Raw genomic sequence first — 26,968 nt, forward strand, 5'->3', positions numbered from 1 at the left:
GTCCTTCTAATAAGAGGTAGTAGAGCAGTTCCAGAAAAATATACATTTCATAGGTTTATGGTGTCATCAGTGTCTACTAAATATTTGTACTGTTTCTGCAGATACTGCCCATTTTGACAGTGTTTGCTGCATACGAATATCTCTAACAGCTCTGAAATTTTGTTCATCATTTGTAATTCTGCGAATTTAGCCTATTAATGAAAACTCAGGCGGGGTTCTAAACCTTGTGTAGAATTTACGTGAAATCTGAAGAATTCTGTGTATCTTCTGACAAGAAATAAGAGCCATAGCATGAAAGTTATTTAACAGTCAATGATTTGTGTGCTGAGCCATTGCCTCAGTAGATTTTTTAGAGTTCATCTGGAATGTGGATTTGATGAGGGATTTTAGACCTTCCGTATTTTCTTTCATTTTATCAGTCTGGAACATAAGCCACGAGGTAGCCCATTCCATTCATTGTGTCTTCAAGCAAGAAATGTTCCCCTATTGTTTCTTGAACAACCTTGGTCTTTTCCACAAAGCACCTTTTATTACAGTTTTGTTTCCAGATAGTATTCTTCTTTCTTGTCATCGTAAACTAATTGCATGGTATCCATGCAAGATAATATAGCAGAGTGAAATAAATCTACATGGTTTACGTACTAAAAAATCATAATATCTTTGTTCTCTGTGGTATGTTTCCCTAGCTTTGCTGATGCTGGCAAATCACTGTTTTTGCAATTTGTTGCTTAATATTTTCAGAAGTATTAAGAAGCTGTTTTTCAATAATTAATACATTGTCTAACTGTAAAAATGCTGTTTCTGCTAGAAAAATTCCTAGTGAATTACTGAGCCCCCAGGAAGATGTAGACAGCATTGACTCTTGTGTCTGCCATTTTGTTTCTCTGGCTGCTACTCAGTTTCAGAGGTTCTCTTTTTAAACTATAGCCTCGTGGAGCATGGTGGAGCTGAACTGTGCTGCAGGTTCATTGATGGCTTGGAACGAACTCTGAACGGAAATCAAAGGTGCAATCAGTAGCGTTTTTAGAAAGTTTAGATAATTTGACTGTAAAGATATTTGCTATATCTTTTTTTTCTATTTTCTTTCAATAAACTATGATTTTTTGGTGTGTGAAAAATATGGCAATTTCCAAACTGAAAAAGGTAAAAAACAGTCCCCCCAAAACAGAAGACTCCCCCCAAAGAAAAGTTCAGAGCTTAATACTGAAAAGATGATGTAATTATTAAAACTTAGTCCTGTGTTTTCATATGTTAAGAACAGCCATGGATTTTTCTGCTATTAGAAGCTAACCAAGAAGTTTACCATGAGTTTTTGCAAAAAATTGTATAGGTGGCTTACAAAAATGAGAGAAACAATGGCCCACCAAAATTCCCTTTTTTTTCTTTTGTCCTGAGAATTAAAAAGGTCTTTGTTGTCTCAGTCTTGAGTACTGTAATAGTATCACCCAAAGCATTTGCCTTCTTTATCTGAATGTTGAAATACTGTGCAGTACAAGTCTGAAACATTTTGAAAGTTAATTTCATTCTCTGCAGTAACTCCACTAATAGCTGATTTATGATATGTGACTACTTCTAAATGAACTTTGTATAATTAGGTTCTCAATTCTCAGTAATTTTGAGAATCCCTAGTTGATTATAGTTGCATGAGTCTAAATTTTTATGAAGCTAACATTAGTAATACAAATTGGATTAGTGATATTACAATGGTAAGCTTTTTCTCACAATGAAATAGCTTTGAGGGGAAGAACAGGTAATATGTTGTCATTAAAAAGACACCAAGTTATTGGAGGGAAAATAAAGAATAAAAAAAGATAAACCAATAAAAGAGACCTTATGTCAGAAAGGTCCAAAAGGATCAAGTAATAATTAATCAGGTTCCAGATTTTAAAAATATTGAAGAAATACTTTGGTGAAGAATATAGGATCAAGAAGGTATTCTTAGAGTAGATAAAGGGAGAAAGGAAGAAGACTTTATGATTCGCTATAGAGAAAGATAAACTAAATAATGAGATTCAGAGCTGATATTTTTAAAACCTGTAGCAAAGAGAAATTGATGGTTTTGGTGTTATCCATACTTTCTGAGGTAGCAAGTAGTTCTCTGATGTAATTTCTTCTTTACCTCTGAGGTTCAAACAAACCTGCTTTTATAAGTTTAAGGAGGAGAAAAAGATGTCCTGATCCCATCATTTAGCCAAGTTTATAAAAAATTAGAAAAAATAAAGGGAAAGAAAAAGAAAATTTCGCAACAATTGTGCTTATTGATGCTGCATTACCTGATAAAGTGAGAATATTTTCCCAAATCTAATTTTTAGTGTGACATGGCAGGTTCCTGCCTGAGCAATTTTGTTCACTTTCAGACTAATCTGAGTTGGCGGAATGTTTACAGTGAGATGAAACTTGAATGAAACTTATTGTGACTGGTCAAATAACAAGTCAGAGAAGTGTTTCAGGAAAACCAGATAGGATATACTCTAGAATTTCTTACACAGTGGTGCAGGACTGACTGGATCACATCCAACAGGGATATGGACACAGCTATGTGTATATTTTCTTATGTGAGAGTATGTGTGTGTATAAGTATATATATATATATATTTACACATACTTATAATTATATTTATATATACTTGTTTCAACATGTATCAGTAGGTATAGAGGCACCCAATAAAAAAATGAAAAGGTGCCAGGTCACAGCTGGGTCTGTGCAATAAGGTGCCTGGAAGACAGGAACAAGAAGTGAAAAATGAGATGAACAGTACAACGAAAACACAGTGAAGGCACCTAGAACGATATAGTAAATTCAAAAAAAAGAAAAAGAGGACTTCAGTCTGACCATTAGGAAAATGAGCAAAATGAACGTCAGAGGAAGAGACCATGATTTACTAAAAATGAAAAACAAACCTCAGGGGCAGTCATAAAAAGAAGAATGAAGAATGAAATGAAGAATTTCATGACTGCACATAGACTTCTAGGAATAACTGGATTAACTTTCCTAATTATTAAAAAAAATGTGAAATCTGCGAGAATCATGAATTTGCCCTCAATGAATTCAGCCTTTTCTCTTTTTGCTTCAAAATTAGAGCTTTACTATTAATTTCTTGTAGACTGTTGTTTTAAGGGATGATTGTCAGCATTAAAATAAAAATATAGTCTCAAACGAAGGATTATCATATCACTGGAAAACAGTTTAGGATACTTAATTCAAAAAAAAGAGAGTCTTTACAAGAGAACACTGGTCTTTTATTTCTGTGGGAGAACACTGGTCTTTTATTTCTGTGGGAGAAAGGCTATGAGATTACAGACTGTTGGTTAATTTTTGAACTTCTTAATCTATCTGTCCTCTCTTAAGAAAAAGCTTTTGCATGAAAAAGGTGACAGAGTTGGGATTTTGATTTTAAGTTTGCTCAAGCACATACTATCAGTTAATAGCCAAACTTTTCTGCCAGGTAAGCAAATAGTTTTTCCATCGCTATTTCTGTCTTGGTTGAAATTTATAACTTTGTTGACGAATAGATTGGATTTCCTCTTGAGAGTGAATGGAGGGGCAATAGGTCTTTGTAATATAACAAACTGATATGATAGAATAAATAAGAATTGTAAAAGGCTACTAAATTAAGCACAATGCTTACAAAGGAGAAAACAGACCAGTCCTCACTGAGGCCAGTATTATCAGGGCCAATAAGTATGGGTCAGTCGCACTGGGGTCTGCTTACATTGAACTCACTGAAATGTCAAAGCCGAAATACTCAAAGTAGTGCTGCACCTGCAATGGATGCCCACAGGTGCCTAAACAAATTGCAACAATTTCTATGTTTCTGTTTTGTACATAATATTAATTTGAAGTGAGAAACCTGACTTTTTTAATATATGTGAAATAGACACTATTTTCCTAAACCACAATAATTTCTGAAATATTAACAAAACAAATCCTATTCTACTTAGAGAGCAATCCAAATTATTTTGAAGTGTCCTTTGAAAACCCTGGAGAGAGAAAGAAAAATCATATTAGATCCATGGTCTAATGAGTATTTAATTTATGTGAAGTTGATCAACAGCAAGAGAAGAAATTGAGAAAGGGAGGCAAACTGATTAGAGCACTTATCTGGGATGCAGTACATCTGGATTCAAGTGATGGTAGGAAAAAAACCCTCAACATTCTGGTTTTTAAAACACAGAAAAGAAGCACAGATGTTGGTTTTTACCTATTCAAAATAGAGTCTATAAAAAACTAAAATATTAAAGAAGATTAGCAAGTAGAGGTGAATATTTTGATGGCTAAAGAGCTGACTGCCAGTTGGAGCTAGATTGGATCAATGAGCTGTCTGATGGATGTGTAATGCTACACCATTGTAACACTTAGCGATGTTTTTGGTCTTTATGAATCTGGCAGTTTAGCAGCTTGACAGTTGTCATTGATATACTAAAATTCATTTTTAAACTTGGGATTGAAATAGTATGGCTTGTTTTTAGGTGTTTATCAGTAAGACAATTTTAAATGGTAATTTTAAAGTCTTTCTTCAAAAAGTCCTTAAACTAATTCCTCATATTAACCATTTCCAGAATATCCAAAGCATATATCTGTGAAAGTAACCATTCATGATTATTTCATAGATGTGTTTTCCATGCTGAAGAATTTTATGAAATGAGGTACAATTATCTACTTTTTCACAAATGAACTACAGAAAAATGCCATTTAATAAAGAATTGAATAAATCATAGAATCATAGAATGTGCTGAGTTGGAAGGGACCCATAAGGATCATCAAGTCCAGCTCCCTGCTGCTCACAGAACTAAACCATAAAACTAAACTATATGATTAAGAGCATCATCCAGATGCTCCCTCAACTCTGACAGACTTGGTGCCATGATCACTTCTCTGGGGAGCCTGTTCCAGTGACTGACCACCCTCTCAGTGAAGAACCTTTTCCTAATGTGCAGTCCGAACTTCCCTGACGCATCTTCCTTCCATTTCCTCATGTCCTACCGCCACTCATCAGAGGAGATCAGCAGCTCCTCCTCTGTTGCCCCCTCCATGAGGAAGGTGTAGGCTGTGATGAGCTTGCCGCTCAGCCTTCTCTTCTCCAAGCCGAGCAAACCAAGTGACCTGAGCTGCTCCTAAGTCTTGCCCTCGAGGCCTTTCAGCATCTTGCTCCCCTGCCTCTGGACACTCTGGACTCCTCTAATAGTTTGACGTCCTTCTTATACTGAGGCACCCGAAACTGCCCACGGCACTCGACATGGGGCCACACCAGTGCAGAGTAGAGAGAGACAATCCCTTCCCTCAGCTGGCCGGGGATGTTGAGCTTGATGCACCCCAGGACATGGCTGGCCCTTTTGGCTGCCAGGGCACACTGCTGGCTCATATTCAACTTGCCATCAACCCAGACCCCCAGATCTTGCTCCATGGGGCTGCTGTTGCTAGTGATAAAGAGGTAAGGAAATGGCTATGAATAACAGACCAAGGAGAAACTTTATTGCTATGGATTTTGTACTTGATGTCATAGCTATGTTTTTTATCAGTTATGTTACAACAGTAATGTAGTAAAATAATCTTTCAAATGAGAACCTTTCAGTATAAACTAAAGTTGAATAGCCAATCGTGATGATTTAAATTCAGATTCTAAATTAACTTTGAAAGGTTATTTGGGTTTTAAAAGATATTTTTGTTATTATGCAATAAACATTTTTCACTTGCATAAATATTTTATTAACTTTTGTATGAAAAAGGCATGTAAAATACACAACATTGCACTCTGGACGGCATTTGTGCAGGAATGAAAGTAAAGTCCAGTAAAAATGTTCAAAAGATATCTAAAGGAATTTAAATGAGGAAGTTTTCTAAGACACTATTTCTGTTCTTACCCTGTCCTCGGATATCTGCTCAGCAAGGTTTGCATCTTGCTTGTAGCAAGATCTCATTTGTGCAAAACACAGCTTACCAAAATAGTCAACTTGTTATTTTTGGTGAAACAACTTTTTCTAGTTTGAAGAAAAATGCAAGATTTTTCATTGACTGCCATGGTTCCTCAGTGATTCTTTTGATTTTTACATGCATTAACTTGATGGATATGTTTATCTGTTTTATCTACGGTGCACATCTATACAGTATAGAAGTTTTTTGATAAGTGGTGCCAGTCATATGTGTTTGCATGTATACTTTATATAAGATGCATATTCTCTAAATTCAGAGCACTTAATTCCTGACTACTGAGAGATCCAAATGTTTGTAGCTTTATACTTCAAGTAGTCATTTATGCTGATAGGAACAGCACTTTGTGCAGTCACAACTTGAAAATAACCACGAGTGTTTGCAATTAATTACTTGCACATTTTAAAATGCAATTTGTTAATCACTTAGAGTTTGAATTCATGAAGCTTGAGGCGCTATCTGTTATTGAATTACTCCAAGCACAATGAGCACTATTCTAGCTCTCTCAAAAGCCTAATACAGGGAAGGCCATGGCCAAGCAAGATGATCAGACCCACGAGGCCAGCTACCTCTGGGGCCAGCCAGTGAAACACAGCTTATGTCCGGACAGATTATGTCTCCCACTCTCGGAGTGGTGTGGCCACGTTCTGCCTGCCTGTACTCACTCTTAGGCAATTACGTATTAGCATTCAACAGTCTGGTTGCCTTAGCCTGGGTGCCACCTATGAAGTCAGTCCCCAAACCACAGGCTCCTGGAATGTGGGAAATACATCAGAGGAAAGATTGTTCTGTGCAGCTGCTTTTGTCGTGGTCTTTCCCTAACACATCCACATCTGTCAGAGAGAAGATAATGACTCTGGTCTGAGTGAGTTTCTGTGATCTGACCTGACTAACGTTCCTTTTCCATTTCTAAGCTAACTTGGTTTCTTTCAAACCTCTTAGAAATGGTGTTACGAATAGATTAAAAAGCTGTGCATCGCTCTGGGCAGATGTCTGTAGTAGCCTGGGTTCCTTTGGATTTCGTTGATAATACACAGCGTATAAATTTAGATTTTTGCATGTGATTGCCAGAAATAATCAACTACATAAGCCTTCTTTGTCAGCTGTAAAATTCAGAGCTTTAGAGCTCAAAGCTTATTCAAGGGCTATGCAGCAAAAACACTGAGCGGCACTGTAATTACCATGAGCATGTTACTTAATGTCAGTATAAACACAGTGGGAGATGGTGTCATTGAGAATGCTGTCATAACACAATTTAACAGCAAGCGGCTAGTACCAAAGACTTATGGCTGGCTTAGGATTTTGCACATCTTGCTGGTTACCCTGGATGGGAAAAACCTGGTTTCTGGCTTTCGAGGATACAGGTAGAACCTGTATGCTTTATTAACTTCCACTCATACTCTTACATTTCGATTAAAAAAAAAAAAAGCCCACATAATTATGACCAAATATGAACAAGTAGAAAGCTTGAAAAAAAAGAGACGGTGGAAATCATCAGGTTATGGGTTTTGATGGTTTATTCAAGCTCTGATACTGATGATGACTGGAGTGGAAATCAGTAAATCAGTGTTAGTTTCTGTACTGAAGTCTTGGCACAGGATGTATCTTAATTTTTCTCTGCTGAGTTAGATGATGATCTGAAACGAAGCACTTAAAAGCTATACAGTTAAAAAAAAAAGGAAATAAGGTCATTCTAGATATTATTATTTTGTAACAAACCTTGATTCTCCTTTCTGATTTATTACAGTTTTACAATTATTTTTAGTTTTTGTAATCTTTGCCTGTATTATACACCAAGAATTTCAGCTCTGATCCTCAGCTTTATCCATGAGTTCTGTAATTTTCACTTCCTTCCCCCTTTCATCCCTCAGAGGGACAATGGCCCTTTCAATATGCGCTGTATAAAAAGCCAGGAATTGAGAGGAATCACAGAAATGGCCTGATTTCACCAACAAAAAGAAATCTTTTAGGAGCGTAGATCTATTCCACCCCCAAATCTCCTTCATTTGAAGAAGTAGAACACATAAATATCAGGGTCCAGAAAGTAAGATATGAAATTTGTTGAAAACCTACCCTCCTCTGCAAAATTTCGTGCCAAGAAATCCTGAAACTCAAAAAGGCTTTGGCAGCTGAGGTCGTGCTACATTTTTTTATATGAAAATTTTCTTTGCGTATAAAATAGTAAAGATAACTACCTGTTCAAGTCTATCAGCAGCTTCTCCTCCTCTTTTTAGTAAAATTAATGATCCATCCAATACTTAAATGTTAAAGAAGTTACTCTGTTTCTGCCTTTCTCCCAGTTCTTCCTTTTATTTCAGTCCCTTATTAGCTATTTCTCCTAAGAGTCTCCTTTTTTTAATGTCCAGCTACACTATTCTTCTTCCTTTGATTCAAATGAATCCTTTTTCCTTCAGATCTTCCCTTAAAACTCTCTTCACTGACAGGCTTTCAACTGTGATGGAGAAGAGCAGCTCTATGCCAACTCTCTGTTGTCTTAATTAGCTATTCTGTTATTATCCTAATTAGACTGTAAGTTCCTTATGTCATGCACCTTGCCAAGCTATTTGTTTTTAAATCTCCACATGCACTTATAGTATGCAAATAATACCTAATGATAATAGCAGTAAGTAAAGATGATAAAATGGATAAAAATGTTTCTCTTCTGATCATTCACCTATGCAGAAATATTTTAATTACTATTGCTGTAGCTTTCATGGCCACATTACAACACACCAAAAGCCACTTGATGAATTTTTAATTTTTTATGCCAATGAATTGTATGGATGACGTGTTTTGTTGTTTGTTTTTTTTTTTAATTACATGTTTTAATACACAATACTACTAATAATCAGCATATCTTTAAAGCTTTCAGTGAAATCTTATGGGACAAGGAAGAGTACAAGAAGCTTGCTTAGCCCTTTGGCGGCATATTAAACAATATTTCAGGCTTAGCAGGAAATTCCTATGCTCTGTCTTATTTGAAATTTGATTACTAATGATTAAAAAATACGTGTTATTAACTGATGATGTGTGAACCTTGGAAGGTCCATGTGGCAACAAAACCTTATGAAGTTATTTACTATCTCTAAGCATCCTTATTCAAAACAAAAAACTTGAAAATGACTAGTATGATTTTATTATTGCTTCCTAGTTTAGGACAGCATTTAAATCTATAGTATTTTTTTCTACAGTTTTTTTATTGTTAAAAGGAATGAGGGAGATCTTGCAATTGTTCAGTATTTTAAAATTTATATCACAGAGGGGCTAAATGTATTTCCGTGATTTTCTGCCTAATTTTTTCGTAGGCTGCTTCTGTGGACACATTCATGGAATGAATGTACAGGTTCTCCAGATCAGCTTGAACTGTCTCTTATAGTTGTTTGTCCTGGCACTAGTGTGTCACCAACAAGGAGGAGAAGTCAAAGAACCCAAACCAAAAATATCTGCAGCTTAAAGCCCAGAAAATGTTCTGTTGTGTTCAGCTGGATAGTATTTTGTTTCTCAGCGTGCGTAGATTTCTGGGTATTCTATGTGCAGAAGGGAAGACCTGGGCTTGCTATGGCAGAACCAAGGATGCTGCTGCAATTGTTTAAAGTGCGGGTCCACTAATAATTGATATTCCGTTCATCAGCTGAAGGAGCTTGTGGAGGAACGCTACGTGGGACAAGCGGAACTATTGCAAGTCCTCACTTCCCTTCCGAGTATGAAAATAATGCTGATTGCACCTGGACCATATTGGCTGAACCAGGAGATACCATTGCTTTGGTCTTCACTGACTTCCAGTTAGAGGAAGGATACGACTTCTTAGAGATCAGTGGAACAGAAGCACCATCAATATGGTAAGTCAGAGATCTTGTAAAGATAACAGTTTCTGGTTTTCTTTGTTAGTGAGTGTTTTGAAAAGATGTTAAATGATATTTAAGATATTTTCTACCTTTTATTTGTTACGTGTTTATCTTTGGTCCCTTTCACCCTCCAAAACTGAAAAAAAAATAGTTTGCTTCTGTTTCTTTCCCAGTCTTGGTCCTTGCTCTTATTTTCCTCTGTCTTTGAGAGTTAGATTTCTAAGGTGTCTTAGCAGTGAGCATTTATTGCTGTTACATATTTGAACTTGCATGTGAGAGCATTTTCTGATGAAATGGCTTTTCATGATACTGTACTCCAACAAGGAAAGCAGTGCGCAAAATTCAGCCTCACAGTAAAATGGGAGTATATAGAGAGCAAATAGATTCCATCTTATCCTAAACAGGCTATAATTCAGTCTTACTATGTGTACTCATGTATGCATGTATTATTATCTTGGTATTATCAGTATGTTGGTTGATGTTAAAACTATTTGCTTAGCAATATGAAGGCTTAGTAATTATAATACTAAATCTACATTTTTGTACTCCGTAGAAGATGATAGTTCTGTCTATAGGAACGGATTAAATTGCAGAAAGGTTTGTGTTAGGATTCCCTGCATGCTATATATGCAAATTTTAATTTTTTTTCATCTCTGAGAATCTCTTGTGCTTGACATATGCACCATTGCTATAAAATGTAGCCTAGAAAAAAATACAGAACTGCTGCTCACAGATGACTGATGGTTATTATATTCAGAATGCCTTTCTGGAGATCTGAAGAAATCTCACTATGATTTTAATGTCATGACAGGCTCGGCAGTGCAATATATTAATAATTGTGAAGTTCTAGGTAGCATCTGATCTGCTGAAAAACTCTATCAAATAAAAATGTGTGGCAACCATGCTTGACAAATACATAAAAACTTTGTACTTCTGGATCTATATCACAAGGTTCTCTCTGACATTTCCAGACAACCGAAAGTTGTGTAACAGCAGTCAAGGAAGCAGCTTTCTATCAAATTAAGTGCTTGTGTCTGACCGTGTGAAATAAAATATGTGAGTACCCTGTTTGCCTCTGTGCCCGTTTGCACAGACATACATGACGATCATCAGTGCCAATGTTTTCTTACTAAGAGTTCTGAGGTCCAGAACCTGAAATCTTGAAGGGGAAGAGCTAATGGAGTCTTGTTGCAGAATATAAAAAGCTGTCCGTTTAATTGTGTGTATGAGGCTCTAGTAGACACCAAAAATTTTTAAATAAAATAAAAAAAAAAATTTAAACAAAAATATTTACCACTTTGTTGAAAGAAATTAATCTGTTATTGAACGTGAACATTCACATATATATATATCTGCTTCGCAGAAGATTCCTGATAATAGATGATGTAAAGGAGTATGAGCAGAATGCAATGGAAAAATATGCTGCATTGATCTCATATGGTACTGATCAATATTACGTTGGAAATCGGAGATATCATAAGAATATTCAGTCTAAACATTTTTCTCATTTTGCCTGATTCTCGTTTTTAGGTTGGAGATTTTTTTTTTACAATGCAAAACTCTGATCACTCAAAGCTAAGGATTTATTGTATGTTCCTAGGATCACTGATGGAAGTTTGGAGAACCTATTGGAAATTTTATAAGGAATGTTTAAAGGATTATTGGATACTTTGGAATGAAGCTACACATTCAGCTATAGTTAAGCCAGAACAGTTACCATAGTGACATTAGAGCCATGCTAAATGTAGTGCATGCTGTAATTTGCTAAAATCAGCTGTGTGAAGTTGTTTCATGCTTAAAACTAATGATCTAGAGGTGTATCATCTTAAACGTGATTTTTTTTTAATTGTTCCCTTTTATTTTATCTGGCATCATGTCAACAGCTTTACATATAAATATTATTTATAAATCTGTGGTAGAAGACACGTATTCCATTAGCATGGTCTGGTAATTATGATTATTTTTTCATGTAAAGGAATATTTGCTGTAAAATCAGCCAAATAGTTTCCTAGTAAAGAGTATAGAAAGACAAATATACGAGCACTGCAAAAGCTAGAAGGAGAGTAAGAATTAAGAAAAATAACTTCAGACTGATGATTCTTTAGTGATTTTAGTGTGTGGTGCAATAGGTCTGAATTACCCTCTTCAAACATATCAACAAGGTTAGAAGCAGTTTCAGCGTGGTCACAGTAAAAAGTGGATGGACTTTTTATAAGCAAAGCAATGGAAATGCTAGAACAAGTAGAATCTAAATGCAGAGGAAAAAAAAATCTCATGTATCTATAAAATATGCATATAAGAGATATTATAGTAATTATATTGATTATACTACGTGACTTTTATTATATAATCAAAATATTAATTGTATTAGAACATATGTGTCACATGTTTCTAAGCCTGCTCTAAAATGTTCAGTTAATTTCCATGTTATGCAGCTGATCACAGAATCACAGAATGGTAGGGGTTGGAAGGGACCTCTGTGGGTCATCTAGTCCAACCCTCCTGCCGAAGCAGGATCACCTACAGCAAGCTGCACAGGACCTTGTCCAGGCGGGTCTTGAATATCTCCAGAGAAGGAGACTCCACAACCTCCCTGGGCAGCCTGTTCCAGTGCTCCGTCACCCTCAGAGGGAAGAAGTTCTTCCTCATGTTCAGACGGAACTTCCTATGCTTCAGTTTGTGCCCGTTGCCCCTTGTCCAGTCACTGGGCACCACTGAGAAGAGTTTGGCCCCATCCTCCTGACACTCACCCTTGAGATATTTATAAGCATTTATTAGGTCCCCTCGCAGCCTTCTCTTCTTCAGGCTGAACAAGCCCAGCTCCCTCAGCCTCTCCTCGTAGGAGAGATGCTCCTCACCTTCCTTGTAGCCCTCCGGTGGACTCTCTCCAGTAGCTCTTCATCTTTCTTGAAGTGGGGAGCCCAGAACTGGACAGAGTACTCCAGATGGGGCCTCACTAGGGCAGAGTAGAGGGGAAGGAGAACGTCCCTCAACCTACTGGCCACACTCTTCTTGATGCATCCCAGGATCCCATTGGCCTTCTTGGCAGCCAGGGCACACTGCTGGTTCGTGGTCATCTTGTCGTCCACCAGGACACCCAGGTCCCTCTTCACAGAGCTGCTCTCCAGTAGGTCTGCCCTGAGCCTGTACTGATGCATGGGATTGTTCCTGCCCAGGTGCAGGACCCTGCATTTGCCTTTGTTAAACCTCATCAGGTTCCTCTCTGCCCAACTTTCCAGCCTGTCCAGGTCACGCTTCCAATGCAGTGAAAAGGAAGAAGAGATTTGTTCACCTTTTCATATTCTTAAAAGATTATTTGAAAATCATTCATACAGTCCATCCTAATGGAATTAGTTTATAAAAGATTCAAGTGACATTACCTCAATGTTTATTTTGTGTCCCTGATACAATTAGAGTGTCGAAAGTTATTCAAGTTTGTTTTTTATTTTTTTTCCCTAATTAGAAAGAAGTTATGTAGCTCTGGATCTTGAATGGATGTGCACATATAGGCAACCACATTTTTAATCCTCCTTTGAATCAATGGGAGTGTCAACGGGCTTAAAAAGATGAACATCACTGTTTTCAAAATTAATGCGAAGCAGGCAGAACAGGCTTTTTAATCTGCGGAGGAAGTAGAAGTATTATTAGTTAGACTGTACATGAAAGAAACCTTTTTGAATTTGAATCACTTGCTTAATTTGCTGTTACATAAAGGAGTTTTAGATGTAAAACGTGTTTATCTGGAGTTGGTAAGGTGTTTCTCGCCGTGCCAAGAACAGTACTTCTGAGAGCATAACCGAAAGACTGCCTCATTCCTGTGTCTGGAGTCTATCTCCATGTCCACCAAATGGCTGTATTTTTTGAGTCTGAAGGGTTCCTCTGTAACTAATTATTAGAACAAAAACAAGAGACGGTTTTGCATAATGTCTGAACATTAAATATAGCTTTTAAAATACTTCCAAACATGTCCCTTTAGACTTCAGCTTCTGTTATATAGTACTTAAACGTAAATCAAGGTTGGATCTAGAGATAGTGTTAAAAAGTATCTTAAAAACCCAGGCTGAATGAACATGGTTTTGAAATAAAATCAGGAATATATCACTTGGGCAAAGCATCCTTTAGAAAATCTCTTAACGAGTCTTTCCCAAGACTCCTCCTTGAGACTCAGGTGGTGTTTTGGTTTGGGTGCTTTTTGTTTTGTCTTTTTTTAAAAATTTGAATTGAGTATTTTATTATTTGCAGATTAGGTAAAGCTCGGCAATTCACCTGGGTGTAGATAGGCCCGACTCAGGCTTTTTCCTGTAGATGTGGCTTTGCCATAATTTTTGCAAGATTAAAAATTTATTTGACAAAAACATTATCTTAGACTATTACACTATACATGAAAGATGACTATGATCCTAAGAATATTTCTGCAATTGTTAGTTTTTGACTTGGAATCTTAATATTGAACATACTTTTTGCTAAAATTAATTTTGTCCTCTTTTGCCTTACAATAATAATATTACCTGACTGTGCTTCCATTTAAACCTAAAATTATTATCCTTAAATTTTTGTCAGTATTTGCCAATATAAGAGAATGAACTACACTTCATACTTTTTAGTCCACATCAATTTCCTAATACTATTTAAAAATACCTTTAAGATTATTCTGACTTCCTTATAAATCTCCTCAATATCCTAGTGAATGGCCGTAAAAATGTATGTGAATATGAGAGTGACTTGGAAGCAGCAATAATGAATTAGTATAATCTTGGCATACAATTTAACCTAAGTACCTGGAGTCATCTGAAACTCACTTCTTATTTCTGTGTTAATGAATAACTCATATAACAGCTGGATCATAATACTAATTTGTGCTTCTTAGATAAATACACCAGTCCAAGCACTTAAATAGAACTCGAAACAATAGTATTTTGATCTACGTGTTACCTGTCCTGTTTATAGAGATTTGTCTTAATCTTACCACCCTTGTTGTGAGAAGTTGATAACAAAGTAATGGATGAGATTATGGAGTGGTCTAAATCATCTTTTTGACAGACACCTATGGCAGTAGGTCCACATAAGCTGAGTATTTAGCTCAGAACTATCTAATTATACAGCTAAAGAGCACCATCTATTGACTTACTGTGAAAAGATGTATTGCTTGTGGATGCACCTTCAATAAAGTTGTTGTTATACACCATAAAAGGGCTCCTGACATACCCTTGGCCATGTAAGGTTCTATTTTCTTTTCCGTCAGACAAGAAAGGGTGTGCCATGGCCATGCAATTAGATCCATTTTTTAAACTTGAGAACACTATTAAAAATTTTAGCAATTTATTTGTAATTAGTTACTTATTTTAGCCTCTTTAGAGACCTGCTTACAGTCATTCTGTTTTGTCACCTGTGAAACTCTGCAAATCTGTATGTTTGTTTTGGAAATGCTGGTAAAGGGTTCTGTTGCTGTCTGCTAGTTTTTGGAAGGTCTTATCTTTCTCTAGCTTTTAACTAGATTTCCACTTTTACCTGTTTTGATTAGGAAACTGAGTTGAGTCCAATAAGTGTAAGTTGCTGTGCTTCACAACCTGTCTGTCTGACCTGTGAAGAACCACATTTCATTTTTTTTAGGAAAAGAGGTTACAGTTGCCTTGAATTCTTTCTATTGACTTCCATGTTGCAAGGTTTCCAGTTACTGCATAAAAATCCCATAGTCTGTCACATTTGAACATCAGCGTTAATGCTGTTTAGCACTTGAACACTACCTGTCAAATACAGATAACAACACCTAAACTTTTTAAATTGACTTCTGTAGAACATCATACCATTGCAGTCCCCCAAGATACATTGGAAGGACTAAGATGCTTTCAAGGTGAGCGAGACAGGTACTATGTGTGTCTGTATGAAAAGACTTATGTTTTGGCTAATTGGTTTCTTCCATACCCCATTTGTTCAGACTCCTGCTACAGCCACGTCATCATTAGGCATCCACATATCGCAGACTAACCAAATGATAGAATAATCTCTACATTAAGTTATATAGCAAATCCCATGTCCCTGTTAAAGACTCACTGGAATACATCTTTTCCCTAGCTTGTGAGTCCTGTTGGTTGCTGCCTGTGGTGATGATGCTTGTTTGTCTCGGTTTCTCCTAGCCATTTTCTTTTGGCAACACCAGTGCTCCCACTGCTCCCTTTCCTTTCCCTGCCGCCAGCATTTCCAGTTTCTCTATCCTCCCTCAGCATTTGCTGCCATGTTCCATCATTTCTGCTTAAAAGCTTGTTAAACTTGTCCCAAATGAGCATTGACACATTGTAGTAGAGCTTTTTGTCCTTTTCGCTTGGTTTCTGGTAGATTAAGGTTTGAAAAACCTACACACACCCACCCCAAAAAAGTCCGCCTTGTGATATAGAATCATAGAATCATAGAATGGTTTGCGTTGGAAGGGACCTTAAAGATCATCTGGTTCCAACCCCCCTGCCCTGAGCAGGGACATCTTCCACTAGACCAGGTCGCTCAGAGCCCCATCCAGCCTGGCCTTGAATACTGCCAGGGAGGGGACAGCCACAGCTTCTCTAGGCAACCTGTGCCAGTGTTTCACCACCCTTATGGTGAAGAATTTCTTTCTTATATCTAATCTAAATCTGCACTCTTTTAGTTTACAGCCATTCCCCCTTGTCCTATCACTACACACCCTCGTGAAAAGCCTCTCTCCATCCTTCCTGTAGGCCCCCTTCAGGTACTGGAAGGCTGCTGTAAGGTCACCCCACAGCCTTCTCTTGTCCAGGCTGAACAGCCCCAACTCCCTCAGCCTGTCCTCGTAGGAGAGGTACTCCAACCCTCTGATCATCTTCATGGCCCTCCTCTGGACCCGCTCCAACACATCCATGTCCTTCTTATGTTGTTCTTATGTTATATGACTTATATAGTCATAGTCAAAATAGTGTACAAAAAGTTTGCAAACAACATGCTGAACTTCAGTGCCTGTGGAGTTCTGTCATCTTGGAGTGAATACATCGCTGGTCTTGGAGTTGTTACGCACAGTCTCAGAAAGGATTATCCCACTCACAAGTTAGGGAATTCAGAAAGAAAATAGGCACAGTGTTTTGCATAGGATGGAGCTATGTATACTAAACATGTCATACAGACAACTGATAGTTCTTGAAGTATTGGTTTCCAGAGTCTTTTAAAATTCCCTGAGTGGGAAATAGTATGTTTTAATTCAGTATCTATATCCAGTTCTTTGGCATAGCGGTTGCTATACCCAAACATATGCAGATAAACAGCTTCTTCACTCCTACAGTTTTCCCATAATAAGGATTAATAAGCTGATCTCATCAGTGATGTATCTTGTACTTTGCTATATTTATGAAAATCATCATGTTCCAAAAATGGATTTTCTGCAGGCATTCAGATGCCTGCTTGAAAAAATGAATTAACCACAGTTATAAGTAAATTGTTAGCAGACTTGGGAAAATACAGTGAACACTGCTCTGTATCTTTAGAGTCCATAGAAAGAAAAAAATCAGCATAGATGAGAGAGGTAGTGAACAGTCCCTCCTCCTAATGTCTCTGTAGGAGGAAAGATGAAACCTGGCTACTAGTGATATGAAAGTAAAACTGCAAAGAAATTGTTGTTTTAAGACAGGGTTACATGTCTTTTCCCTATCCTGGACATTGTCTTCCTTTTCCTTTCAGCATCATTTTTCATTTTTTATATTTTAATTGTTTTGATACATGAGAATGTGTGTGAATTTTTTTTGTTTGTTTTAGTATTTAAGTGTATATTAAATAAAATAGTGTATATTATATAAGCAGATGAGCTCTGCTGGTTGCAGTGAGGCACCTTCAGATTCTAATTTCTAAAATGACCATAATGCAGAGAAGGACAAAGAGTACAAGGGGTGGTTTCAAAAGTAAAGTGAAAGGTAACATCTGAATTTCTGTGTGATCTCTGAGTTGGTGGCATTGCACTGGAAAAAAGGGGGTGGTGGAGGGCTTTAAGCTGGCGAGTTGGGAGACAAGAATGAATCTAACATGAGAATAATTTTGTTTGGGTGGGTTGGGAGAGAGCAGGACAGATTTTAAAGAGTTGTTAAGCTTTTGGTTTTGGAAACAGCTTCATGCTGGGATGGAGAGGATGGGAAATTTGAACTTCAGAGTAGTAATGGCAGAATCTGATGCCCTAGGTCAGAAGAGCCTTTGCACTGTGATATCCCAAATGAGCCTGGAAGCATACTCGAGTCAGCCCTCTGCCAGCACAGAGTGAACAAAAACATCCCAAGCTCACAGGAATACCAGTCACAAGTGTTACTGCTTCCATCCAGCAGGCCTATCCCCTCTGCTTTCCTCTTCCCCCAAAACAGGACAGGTTTGGTACCTTTACCTTTGCTGCCTAGGACTGGCCCATATAATGATGGCAAGTGCTGCTGTATGTATATAGTTCTTCTGAGAGCTTCAGGTAGAAATGTGGCAACACACTTTTGTGTTCTTCCTTTTGGATCACAGCTTTCCTTAGGATTACTTGTTAATCTTTTGTTCAGAGATGGAGGTGATGGAAATAAACTAATTAAAAAAAAAAAAAAAAGGTGGTAGAGTCCTGATGCAAAGGCAAAGCTATTTAAGGCTCGGTTAATAAACATGTTTAGTCTATGGCAATATCTCACATAGAAATCTTGCAAAGTTATTAGGCTTGTATTAAAAGAAAGCATATCTGGAATGCATTGCTTATCTTTTGTAGTTTCTTCATGCTAAATAATATGTATATATTAGTAGCTGTAAGCATAGAAGTATGTGGAAGCTTTTGCAAAGATTTTGAGCCTAAAATAAATAGGATGGTAAAAGTATTTCATGCTAGCAGTAGTGACTAAACTAATACAAGCTCTTGCCTGTGTTAGCTGTAAAGACACACAGACCACTTAGCTGTTAACACCAGCATGTGAATGGTGTATGAAGTGAGAAGTACAGAAACACTAAATTGATGCTTAAATCACAGAACACTGTTGCTTTCTTTGCACCTATTAATTTGCAGCCTACTGCGCTGAAGAGGTATAAAGGTTTAATTCATACCACATCACAAACTGACAGGAACATAAGAGTGAGAGAACTCACTTAAGGAAGCACTGTGACCTAGAGTATAATTTTCCATCACAGTTAAAATAACATGAAAAGCACTAGATTTTTAAAATTCAGTATGTGAACAAGGTTTATATATATTAATAGAGAGCTTGGATAGCTAAAAATACCACTAGCATTATTGTCTTACCCTGGGGGTTCAGTATGCTCCCAAAATTTCGTTCTACTAGGTCTGTTGCATTGTTCTAGAATATCCATAATGTTAGCTTCATTTTCTCTCAAAATCCTTGACATTTGATTCAGGAAAATATATTTTAATGATGAAACAGCTCATACCAGTGTATTCAGGCAATGTTAGAAGCTTTTCTTAGAGATATTTATGAGTCACTGCATTTCTTACTTTTATACAGTTCCTATCCATTGCAGTCAGCCTCAGGTGTAGCTTCCCAGTAAGACAAAACCTGCAGTTATTTTTACTTTTGGAACTTTAGATTAAATTTTTTTCCCTTCTTTTTGCCATGTAACCCTACCAGTCATTCTCGATTTCTGTGTAATTATTACTGTAGTTCTGAAAAAAATGAATCTACTACCTGATTTTTCCACAAAAAAAAAAAAAAAAAGCTGGAATTCAAACTGGGGTTGACTGATGCATATCTATGGAGGTCTGTGTTTCCGCATCAGAAGGAAAATGAAGAAAATCTTGCTGAGAACATGTATGTGCATATAAATTTGAAGAGAAGTTAAAAAATTGAAGAAGTAGTATGATTCAGTTCATCTGGGCAAATCATAATTTACAGACATCAGTGTTGGGAACATTAAATCTGTCTGAAAAACAGAAAGTTATTCCCTGGAGCATAAGCCAAGTTCTAGTTTTGTAGCTGGTGCCTAGTTTAGGAATAATATGAAAAAGAAAACCAGTCGTGGTGTATCAAAGCTACATTGGCATGAGTAGTGGCCTCTTTTTCCATTAGAATCGGTGAGAATGAAAGATGGCAATTTATGACACTGATCTTTTCTAAGGTACCGTGGTTTTCTATGTTAAATTTAAAATGTATTAGAATTGCAATACTAGCTATTGCCATTTTCTTAAAGATACAGTAAGATTTTTTAATATGTTTTCAAGTACCCGAGTATATGAAAAACTGGTAGGAATTAACATAATTGAATGCATTCTTACTTTCTAGCAAGGTAAACAGCAAATAAAATTATCTTAGCAATTAATCATTATTTTTTAAAAGAAAGATAGAATTTGAGAATGTTAGAATCAAGTGTGAATATAAGTCTGTTTCATTTTTTTGCTGGATATAATGAAAACTACTAAAATACACATAACAACTAAAGCATTTGTTAGTAGGTTTTTTCTTGTTCCCTGACAAGGTATACAGAAGTGGACTTACTCCACCAGAACACTCTTCCTGAATCTCCACTGCGAGCTTTTTTGGCCAGCTACCTGTTACTTTTTCTCATGGTTCTTCTGCTAAGACCAGTGCTGTAATCTGCATTAGCACTAAGTAAAACCATCAATGAACTTTCTTTCAGTTAATAAATACCTTGGCCCCTGGTATCTCTGTTTAGTTAGCACACAGAATGCATCGATTAGTTCTCTGGCTCTAGAAGAGTGTTCAAGTTAAATTGGATTTAAATAACATTTTTATTGATTACTATTATTTTTTTAATGTCTGCCGACTAGGCTAGTGATTGGGTGTAATGGGTTTTCTGCAGAAGTCTGCAGGTAGAAAATAGTGCGCTCTTTTGCATCTCTGGTATTTTAAAGCAATAGTAACAGGACAGAAAGTTTAGATGTGATGTGTAGCAGTGACTGAGATATTGTTTCTGTTTTTCCCACCTCCCAAGCAGGCAAAGGAGAAGACAACCAGCAGGCAAGGGAAATTACTGTTGAAAAAAGAAAACACAAGGATTTTTCTGGTTAGACAGTTCAGCCAAGCTTGCAGCAGCACTACAATGCAGAGTGTATCTATCATCTAAAAGAGTGTATCTATCATCTAAAATAAAATTGAAACTACAATTGCTAATGATTTTTTTTTTTACATCAGATGCTTTTAGACGAGGAGTATACTAACAGAAAAAATATTCAGTATGCGAAAAAGATGGCAAATAATCACATTCCACTTAGTGAAGCACATAGAAGGGGAAGAAGAGAGATGCAAAGTTTCCAGGCCAGAAAGCGAAAACTTATATTAGTACAATTATTATTTCTTTAAACTGATGTGACCCAAGTATTAAAATCTATTGGTTAGAAACAATACAGTAAAACATCGTGTGAAGATCTGACTAATACAGTGGAATTCTATAATTTTAAATTTATACAAAATCCCATGGAGAGCTAAATGATCATCTGCATTTGGAGAAGACCAAGCATATGGTTTTATTTTGTATTCAGAGCTTTTGGAAATTATAGATAAGGTATTGAAAGAAAAGTTCAGTTCCAGATACATTTCTATATCAAAACAAAATCCACACTTTCCTTAGAATGTAGTAATTGTTGCACACCTATTTTGAAATTAGATCAGCAGGACCAAATTCCCCAAACCATGTAGGAAGTAGCATGTAAATTAATTTAAGTAACTTAAAATGAGGTTTACAAACGGTGTGTTTCGTTATGTTGTCACAACAATCTACAGTTGTCTTTTTAGCTGACTGAAGTGAGGGCAGTTTAGTTTACAATACACACTGAAGCAGAAGTAGGATATATTTTAGCAGAGCATATATGCAGATTTCCTGGAGTGTCATTTGTTGTCTTCCTGTGTGCATAAAAATATCATTAATATTATAAAGCTGAGCATTCAAGAATAAAGAATGCCAGCTTTAATTTGACACTCTTGTACATAAAAGTTGACGTAGCTTTTTAATTATGCCATCAAATGCTCTTAATTCTGACTGTGCCCTGAGACTGAATTGCTGTTGTGCGTTTAAAGAGACCCTAGTCGGTAGGACTGCTGCTGCGTATGTTGAAATGAGAAGTTGTATGCATTAGCCAGGATATTAAAGGAAAAGAAAGGAATGTCTCATGAGTAAAAAGAGTGGAGTACCACTTTAAAAACTGGGTCTTATACATGCTTTATTCACAGGGTTGCTTTGTCATGGTAGCAAGTATCTTCAGACAAGATTTATGTAAGTTCCTGTTAATACTGTGGGCCTCATTTCTCATATAGCCAGGTTCAGCTCCTTTAGCTTTTCTTTCAACTGCAACTAAAGCCCATGGGAGCTTGAACTGAGCAAACAGAATACCAGGTACTCAAGACTGACTTTTTTGTCCTCTTGGGGCTGAGTATTGCATCAAATTAACATTATTTTCATGGTGTTTCTAATATTCAGACTTTAGTCTTTATTGGAAAAAAAAAATCTTAAAAATATCAATGCCAAACATCATGTTCCATGTCTGGAAAATAAATGTTTTAAAGGTTTATCTTTGTCTTCCTTGTGCTGTAAGAAAAATTAGTAGTAGTAGTTTAACAGTAAATCTTCCAAAATTGTGCAAACGTAAACAAAAAGATGATTTGAGGTTCAGCAGTATTGTAAGGGAGCACACTTAAAGATCGAGAAATTCTTCTACATTTTCTTCATTATGTATGGACTCTTTCTAATTATCTTTGGGTGGTTTTTGTGTTTATGTTTTGTTTCGTTTTTTAAAGAAAACACCACTTTGCAACGTGACTATTCTTCTAGTAGTTGTAGCATGGGAATTACTCAAGACTCTTCCTGCTGTGAATCATGTAACATTAGCAATTTCTGCAGGAGACGGAGAGCTGCATCTCAGTTTCAGAAACTCAAAACAGTGCATGGATATACCATTTAAGCCCATAAACACACCTATTTACTCATCTTAACTCTCGGGGGGGGGGGGTGGAAATATTTATCTACCTTGGAAAAATGGTTATTTTTGGTAGATTGATGTTCAGTTCCACTTTGGTAAATAAAAATATACCTGACAGCAGTTTTCCTATGGAAGCTTCTGGAATCTTAAGTATATTTTTAGAAAAGCGGTGAAAGCACTAAAAATCACCATTAGCATTTTCTGTTTCTGAGGTCGAAAGTGCGGTTTAACATTTATGGTCAGCTTGTATGTTAGAACTATTTAAAGGGTGCTAAAATGTCATTTTGATATTATCTCCTCAAAGGTATTAAGACAGGTGCTACCTGCTACTGTGATGCCATTCCCAATATTCCTATTTATTGCTCTGTTGTTCAGCCAGAATGGGTACCTAAAGAAGGTCTTATAAAAATATACTGGAAAGAGAAAGGAAGGAAGAGTAAAGAACTTCTTCTGTAGATCATGTGCAGCCCATGTATGAAGTGGATGGAAGAGACTGACTTCCAAATAAGGGCTTTATGGATTCTAGCTTTCATATGCAGTGAATTTCATTTCAGTCCAATTATGTGTTTATATAATGAATTAGCTTGATGATAGACTGACAAATTGAAAGTTGAGGCCACGAGTTCAACTGGTATGAAAAATGCTTATCCTCAGAATCTCAGAAGTGCTAGCAGAGGAGAATGATACTTGAGCCGTTCATGTGAATCCCTGTGAGATGGTTCTCAGCACAGTGTTGAGATGGACGAGCCTTTGTTAAGCGTCTTAAGGAGATGTACATAGCACAGTATTACACCAGAACTGGAATAATGGAGCCAGACTAATCACAGGTTTAAAAAGATGTTTAAAAACTAGATTGGCGATTAGAAAAGAATGAAAAGATGATTCAAGAATGGATGCTTGTCTCGTTGGAAAGCAGTTTCAAAGGTAAATGTTTAGAGCATATAAATGCGTCCATATGGAGAAAATACTGGATCATACCTAGTTAATTAATAAAGAAAGGTGGGAGTAAGACAAAGAAACAGAATCTGTCCAAAGAAACCGAATCTGTCACCACCATTGAAAGGAGGAATGGCTTTATTAGGTGTTTTAGCAAATTTCAAAGTTGATGTTGAATTCTCCATCTCCTCATTTCTTCAAACTGAGATTTGATGTCTGTTGTTGACTTGTGCTGTAATCAGGTGTCAATTATTATGTGTGGCCCGGGGGTAACAACAGGATTTCCACTTTTAGGATACAGGACCTAGATCTAAAGACTGACCGTATGACAAGACTTTATTCTGCCAGTCATTTTTCTGTATTCCTTGTTGTGGAAAGGAACTTCAAAGTAGCAAATTTTGTACTCACCACTGAAGGTGTGGGATTCCAGAATTTGGCACTATTTACTACAAGAGTTTCTAAAACTGGGGGTTTCAACTCTGCTGCAGAGGGCAACTATCAAGGGAAGTCGTGGTTTCTTAGAAACTCATGTACAGGTTTTCACAATAAATATTTAGAATTGGCACACTACCCCCCGGGTAGCAATAGGGTGATAGAAAACATGGGTAGTGCGTTTGCTTCAGCTGCTGTGCTTGAAAGCAATCCACTGCAATCCCATTGGGCTAGATGAAGCTCTTAAAAATGTTAATTTCTCTGTGTACAGTAAGTAGCAGCAAAGCCCTGCAAATCTACATAGACTTGAGAGCTGAATTAATGAGTTGTATTTATATTTGGGATTTATCCACATTTTGAATGGTTCTATACTGGGAGAATCTCAAGTCATTGTCAAATTTTAGACTCTAATCACTGGCTTTACAACAAAAGAGAATCTATCCTTTCACAAAAAAATTAAGGATTTTAATCTGTTTCTCAGAAGACTGCAAAGAAAGATTGCTTGCGTGATATGAAAATCTTTTAAAGAGTTTGCAGCTCCTGTTTGTTCCAGATTTGGGTATTGTTTCAGAAACTTTTACTTCTCAGGAATGATAATAGCAGCTACCCGTTTGTTCAAAGTAGAGTATATAGAACAGGCATTCTTCCATTATTTAGAAGTCTTTATAAAGTTGATTTGTACTTTTTGTTGTGGGCTTTTTTTAGCAAGAATCTGGTGTATGGAACATAACATCCATTGATACAAACATAAACAAGTTTTCTCCTGTCATTAATCTAGAAGTATCACCAATTTTATTACAAACCAAACTGTCTGTAATTTTGATGTGTCTCTAATGCAGAACTGGTATATGCTTTTGTTAAGATACCATGATCTGGTAAATTCGGGCAACAGATATGAAATTCAGAATTAGAAACTAGACATTTCCATTTTAATAATTGACTGTGATGTGTAAAGTAAACCATAAAAAATTATCTGTGTGAAGAAGAGCATCTTTTTCAGAAAAAAAGTTACCTCTATCCCTGATGCAGCTTTCTCCAGTCCTTCGGAGTATCTTGTAATATGTTCCAATGGCAAATTATCCTTGTTGTTAAAATCAAACATCTTATTTCCAAGCTTGCATATAGCTAGCTTCAGGTACCAGCCGTAACACGCTGTTCTTTGTCTACAAGACTGAAGAGCTGTTACCAGACTCCAGTTCCCAGTAAGTGCTTACAAAATCTTACCAAGGAATTCCACAACTTCCTCTTTGGTAATATAAACTGATCAAAATTTTTGAGTTTTTTGCAACAAGATACCTGATTTTTTAATTATTTTTTTTTTCCTAGATACTCTGCAAATTGCATTATCTTCTTGGTTGCATACTATAATTATGAAATAGAAAAGAGCATTACAGTAGCAGACGTCTGCTTGTTCTTTGCTTACCACTGTAACACAAGCTTGTGATAAGCAGGTTACCTGTTGGTCCTCATGTCACTTGGTGCAGTGTTTGATTTTGTTTGTTTGTTTTGTGGTGTGGACATGTCCTGGGAGATGGGTCAAGAATTTTGTTTGGATGGAAACTGATTGATGTAAAATAGGGAAGAAACATAGATAAGATATGAGTTTGTGTTTTGGATGACCTTACAATTTACTACTGGCTTATCTTCCCTCCTGCCATCCCAGAGCACAGAATGCCACAATATCTCTCGTGATCAGACTTTGTGAGGAATTCTAACAAGAGCAGTAGAGGAGCTGTACCCAATGAATCCGATGAAAACTTGTCTTCTTTGACATAGGTAGCAGAGGCCTCCAGTCAGCTGAAGAAAAGGAGCTCTCTACTTTGGGGCACATTTTGTAGACCACCTTTTTTGGAAGGTACCTTTATGAGCAGCAAGAGCAAATGCCCCTTTTTCCCTTTCTGGGATGGATTTTTATGTTTTTTTTTTTTCTGGGAGTCTTCTTCCCTGCACCTTACCATTTACCATTATAAAGCAAGCCTACCTGTCCTTCAGGGCACTTAACGAGCCTGTGAAGACCAAGAAAAGAAGGTAAATAGATCAAGAGCAGAACCTTGCAGAATCCACACAGAAAACCCATCTCTGGAACATGAGTTTGTAGCAAATAGAGAGGTAGGAAAGTACACGAAGACATGGAGTTCCTGGCCTCAGGGTTAAACAAAGGCAGTCTGTCCTCAGTGATCTTTCTCTGAGATATTAGAGATCTAGTGGGAATTTATCTAATTTGGTGGCTGTGATGCTGTCAGAGGGCAGTTTTGGGGAATGCAGCTGAAGAACAGCACCATACCTCTAAGGCATGTGGTCTAAAGTTTCTTTACTGAGCAGCTAGGGTACATATCTATCTATCCATTCATCTGTCCATCCATCCTGTGTGTGTGTGTATATATATATATACACACACACACATGCATACACACACACATCTATACACAGGTGGGTGGGTAGTGATTTCTGTTCTGTGACACGCACGCACACACGCGCACAGGACTTTACCCACTCTCACACCAGCTGGTTGCCATGTCAGGTCTGCTGGTGGCTTGGCTTTGCTGTGTTCCACCTTGTGCTCGGTTTTCTACACCTTGTATTTAATGTCTGTGAATATTCCCCCAAGGGTCTTTTGTTTTAACATTTTATAGCTTTCTACATTAAATCACTGGCAAGAGCTGCCAATGACCTCAGCGCCAGACCGATCTCTGAACAACCAAAACTGACTGCCCACCTGCAAGTGGCTCTAATATAGATAGCAATGTTAATTTCTGTGAATGCTTTCTGGGTCCAAAGGAGCATGTTTTGCTTTGGAAACACTCCGTTGTGGACGTGCAGCAGTAACATAGTAATTCCTTGCCTATAACAAGTGGTTGATGGCCCTGTGCGTAGCAGGGAGTTGTTTCTCTACTAAGTTAAATTGCAGCACAGAGAAAGTGGTATTCAAAGCATTTA

General features: G+C 37.0%; 1 protein-coding gene across 1 annotated transcript in view; it reads left to right on the forward strand.

Annotated features, from left to right (window-relative positions):
• CSMD1 (CUB and Sushi multiple domains 1) overlaps positions 1-26,968 on the forward strand; it is a 1,295,699-nt gene that overhangs the window by 614,208 nt on the left and 654,523 nt on the right. Inside the window, exon 5 of the mRNA XM_075445037.1 lies at positions 9,561-9,768. Coding sequence (XP_075301152.1) covers positions 9,561-9,768 — 208 coding nt within the window. The remainder of the gene's footprint in view (positions 1-9,560; positions 9,769-26,968) is intronic.

The sequence above is a fragment of the Opisthocomus hoazin genome, chromosome 2, assembly GCF_030867145.1.
Source record: "Opisthocomus hoazin isolate bOpiHoa1 chromosome 2, bOpiHoa1.hap1, whole genome shotgun sequence".
NCBI lineage: Eukaryota > Metazoa > Chordata > Aves > Opisthocomiformes > Opisthocomidae > Opisthocomus > Opisthocomus hoazin.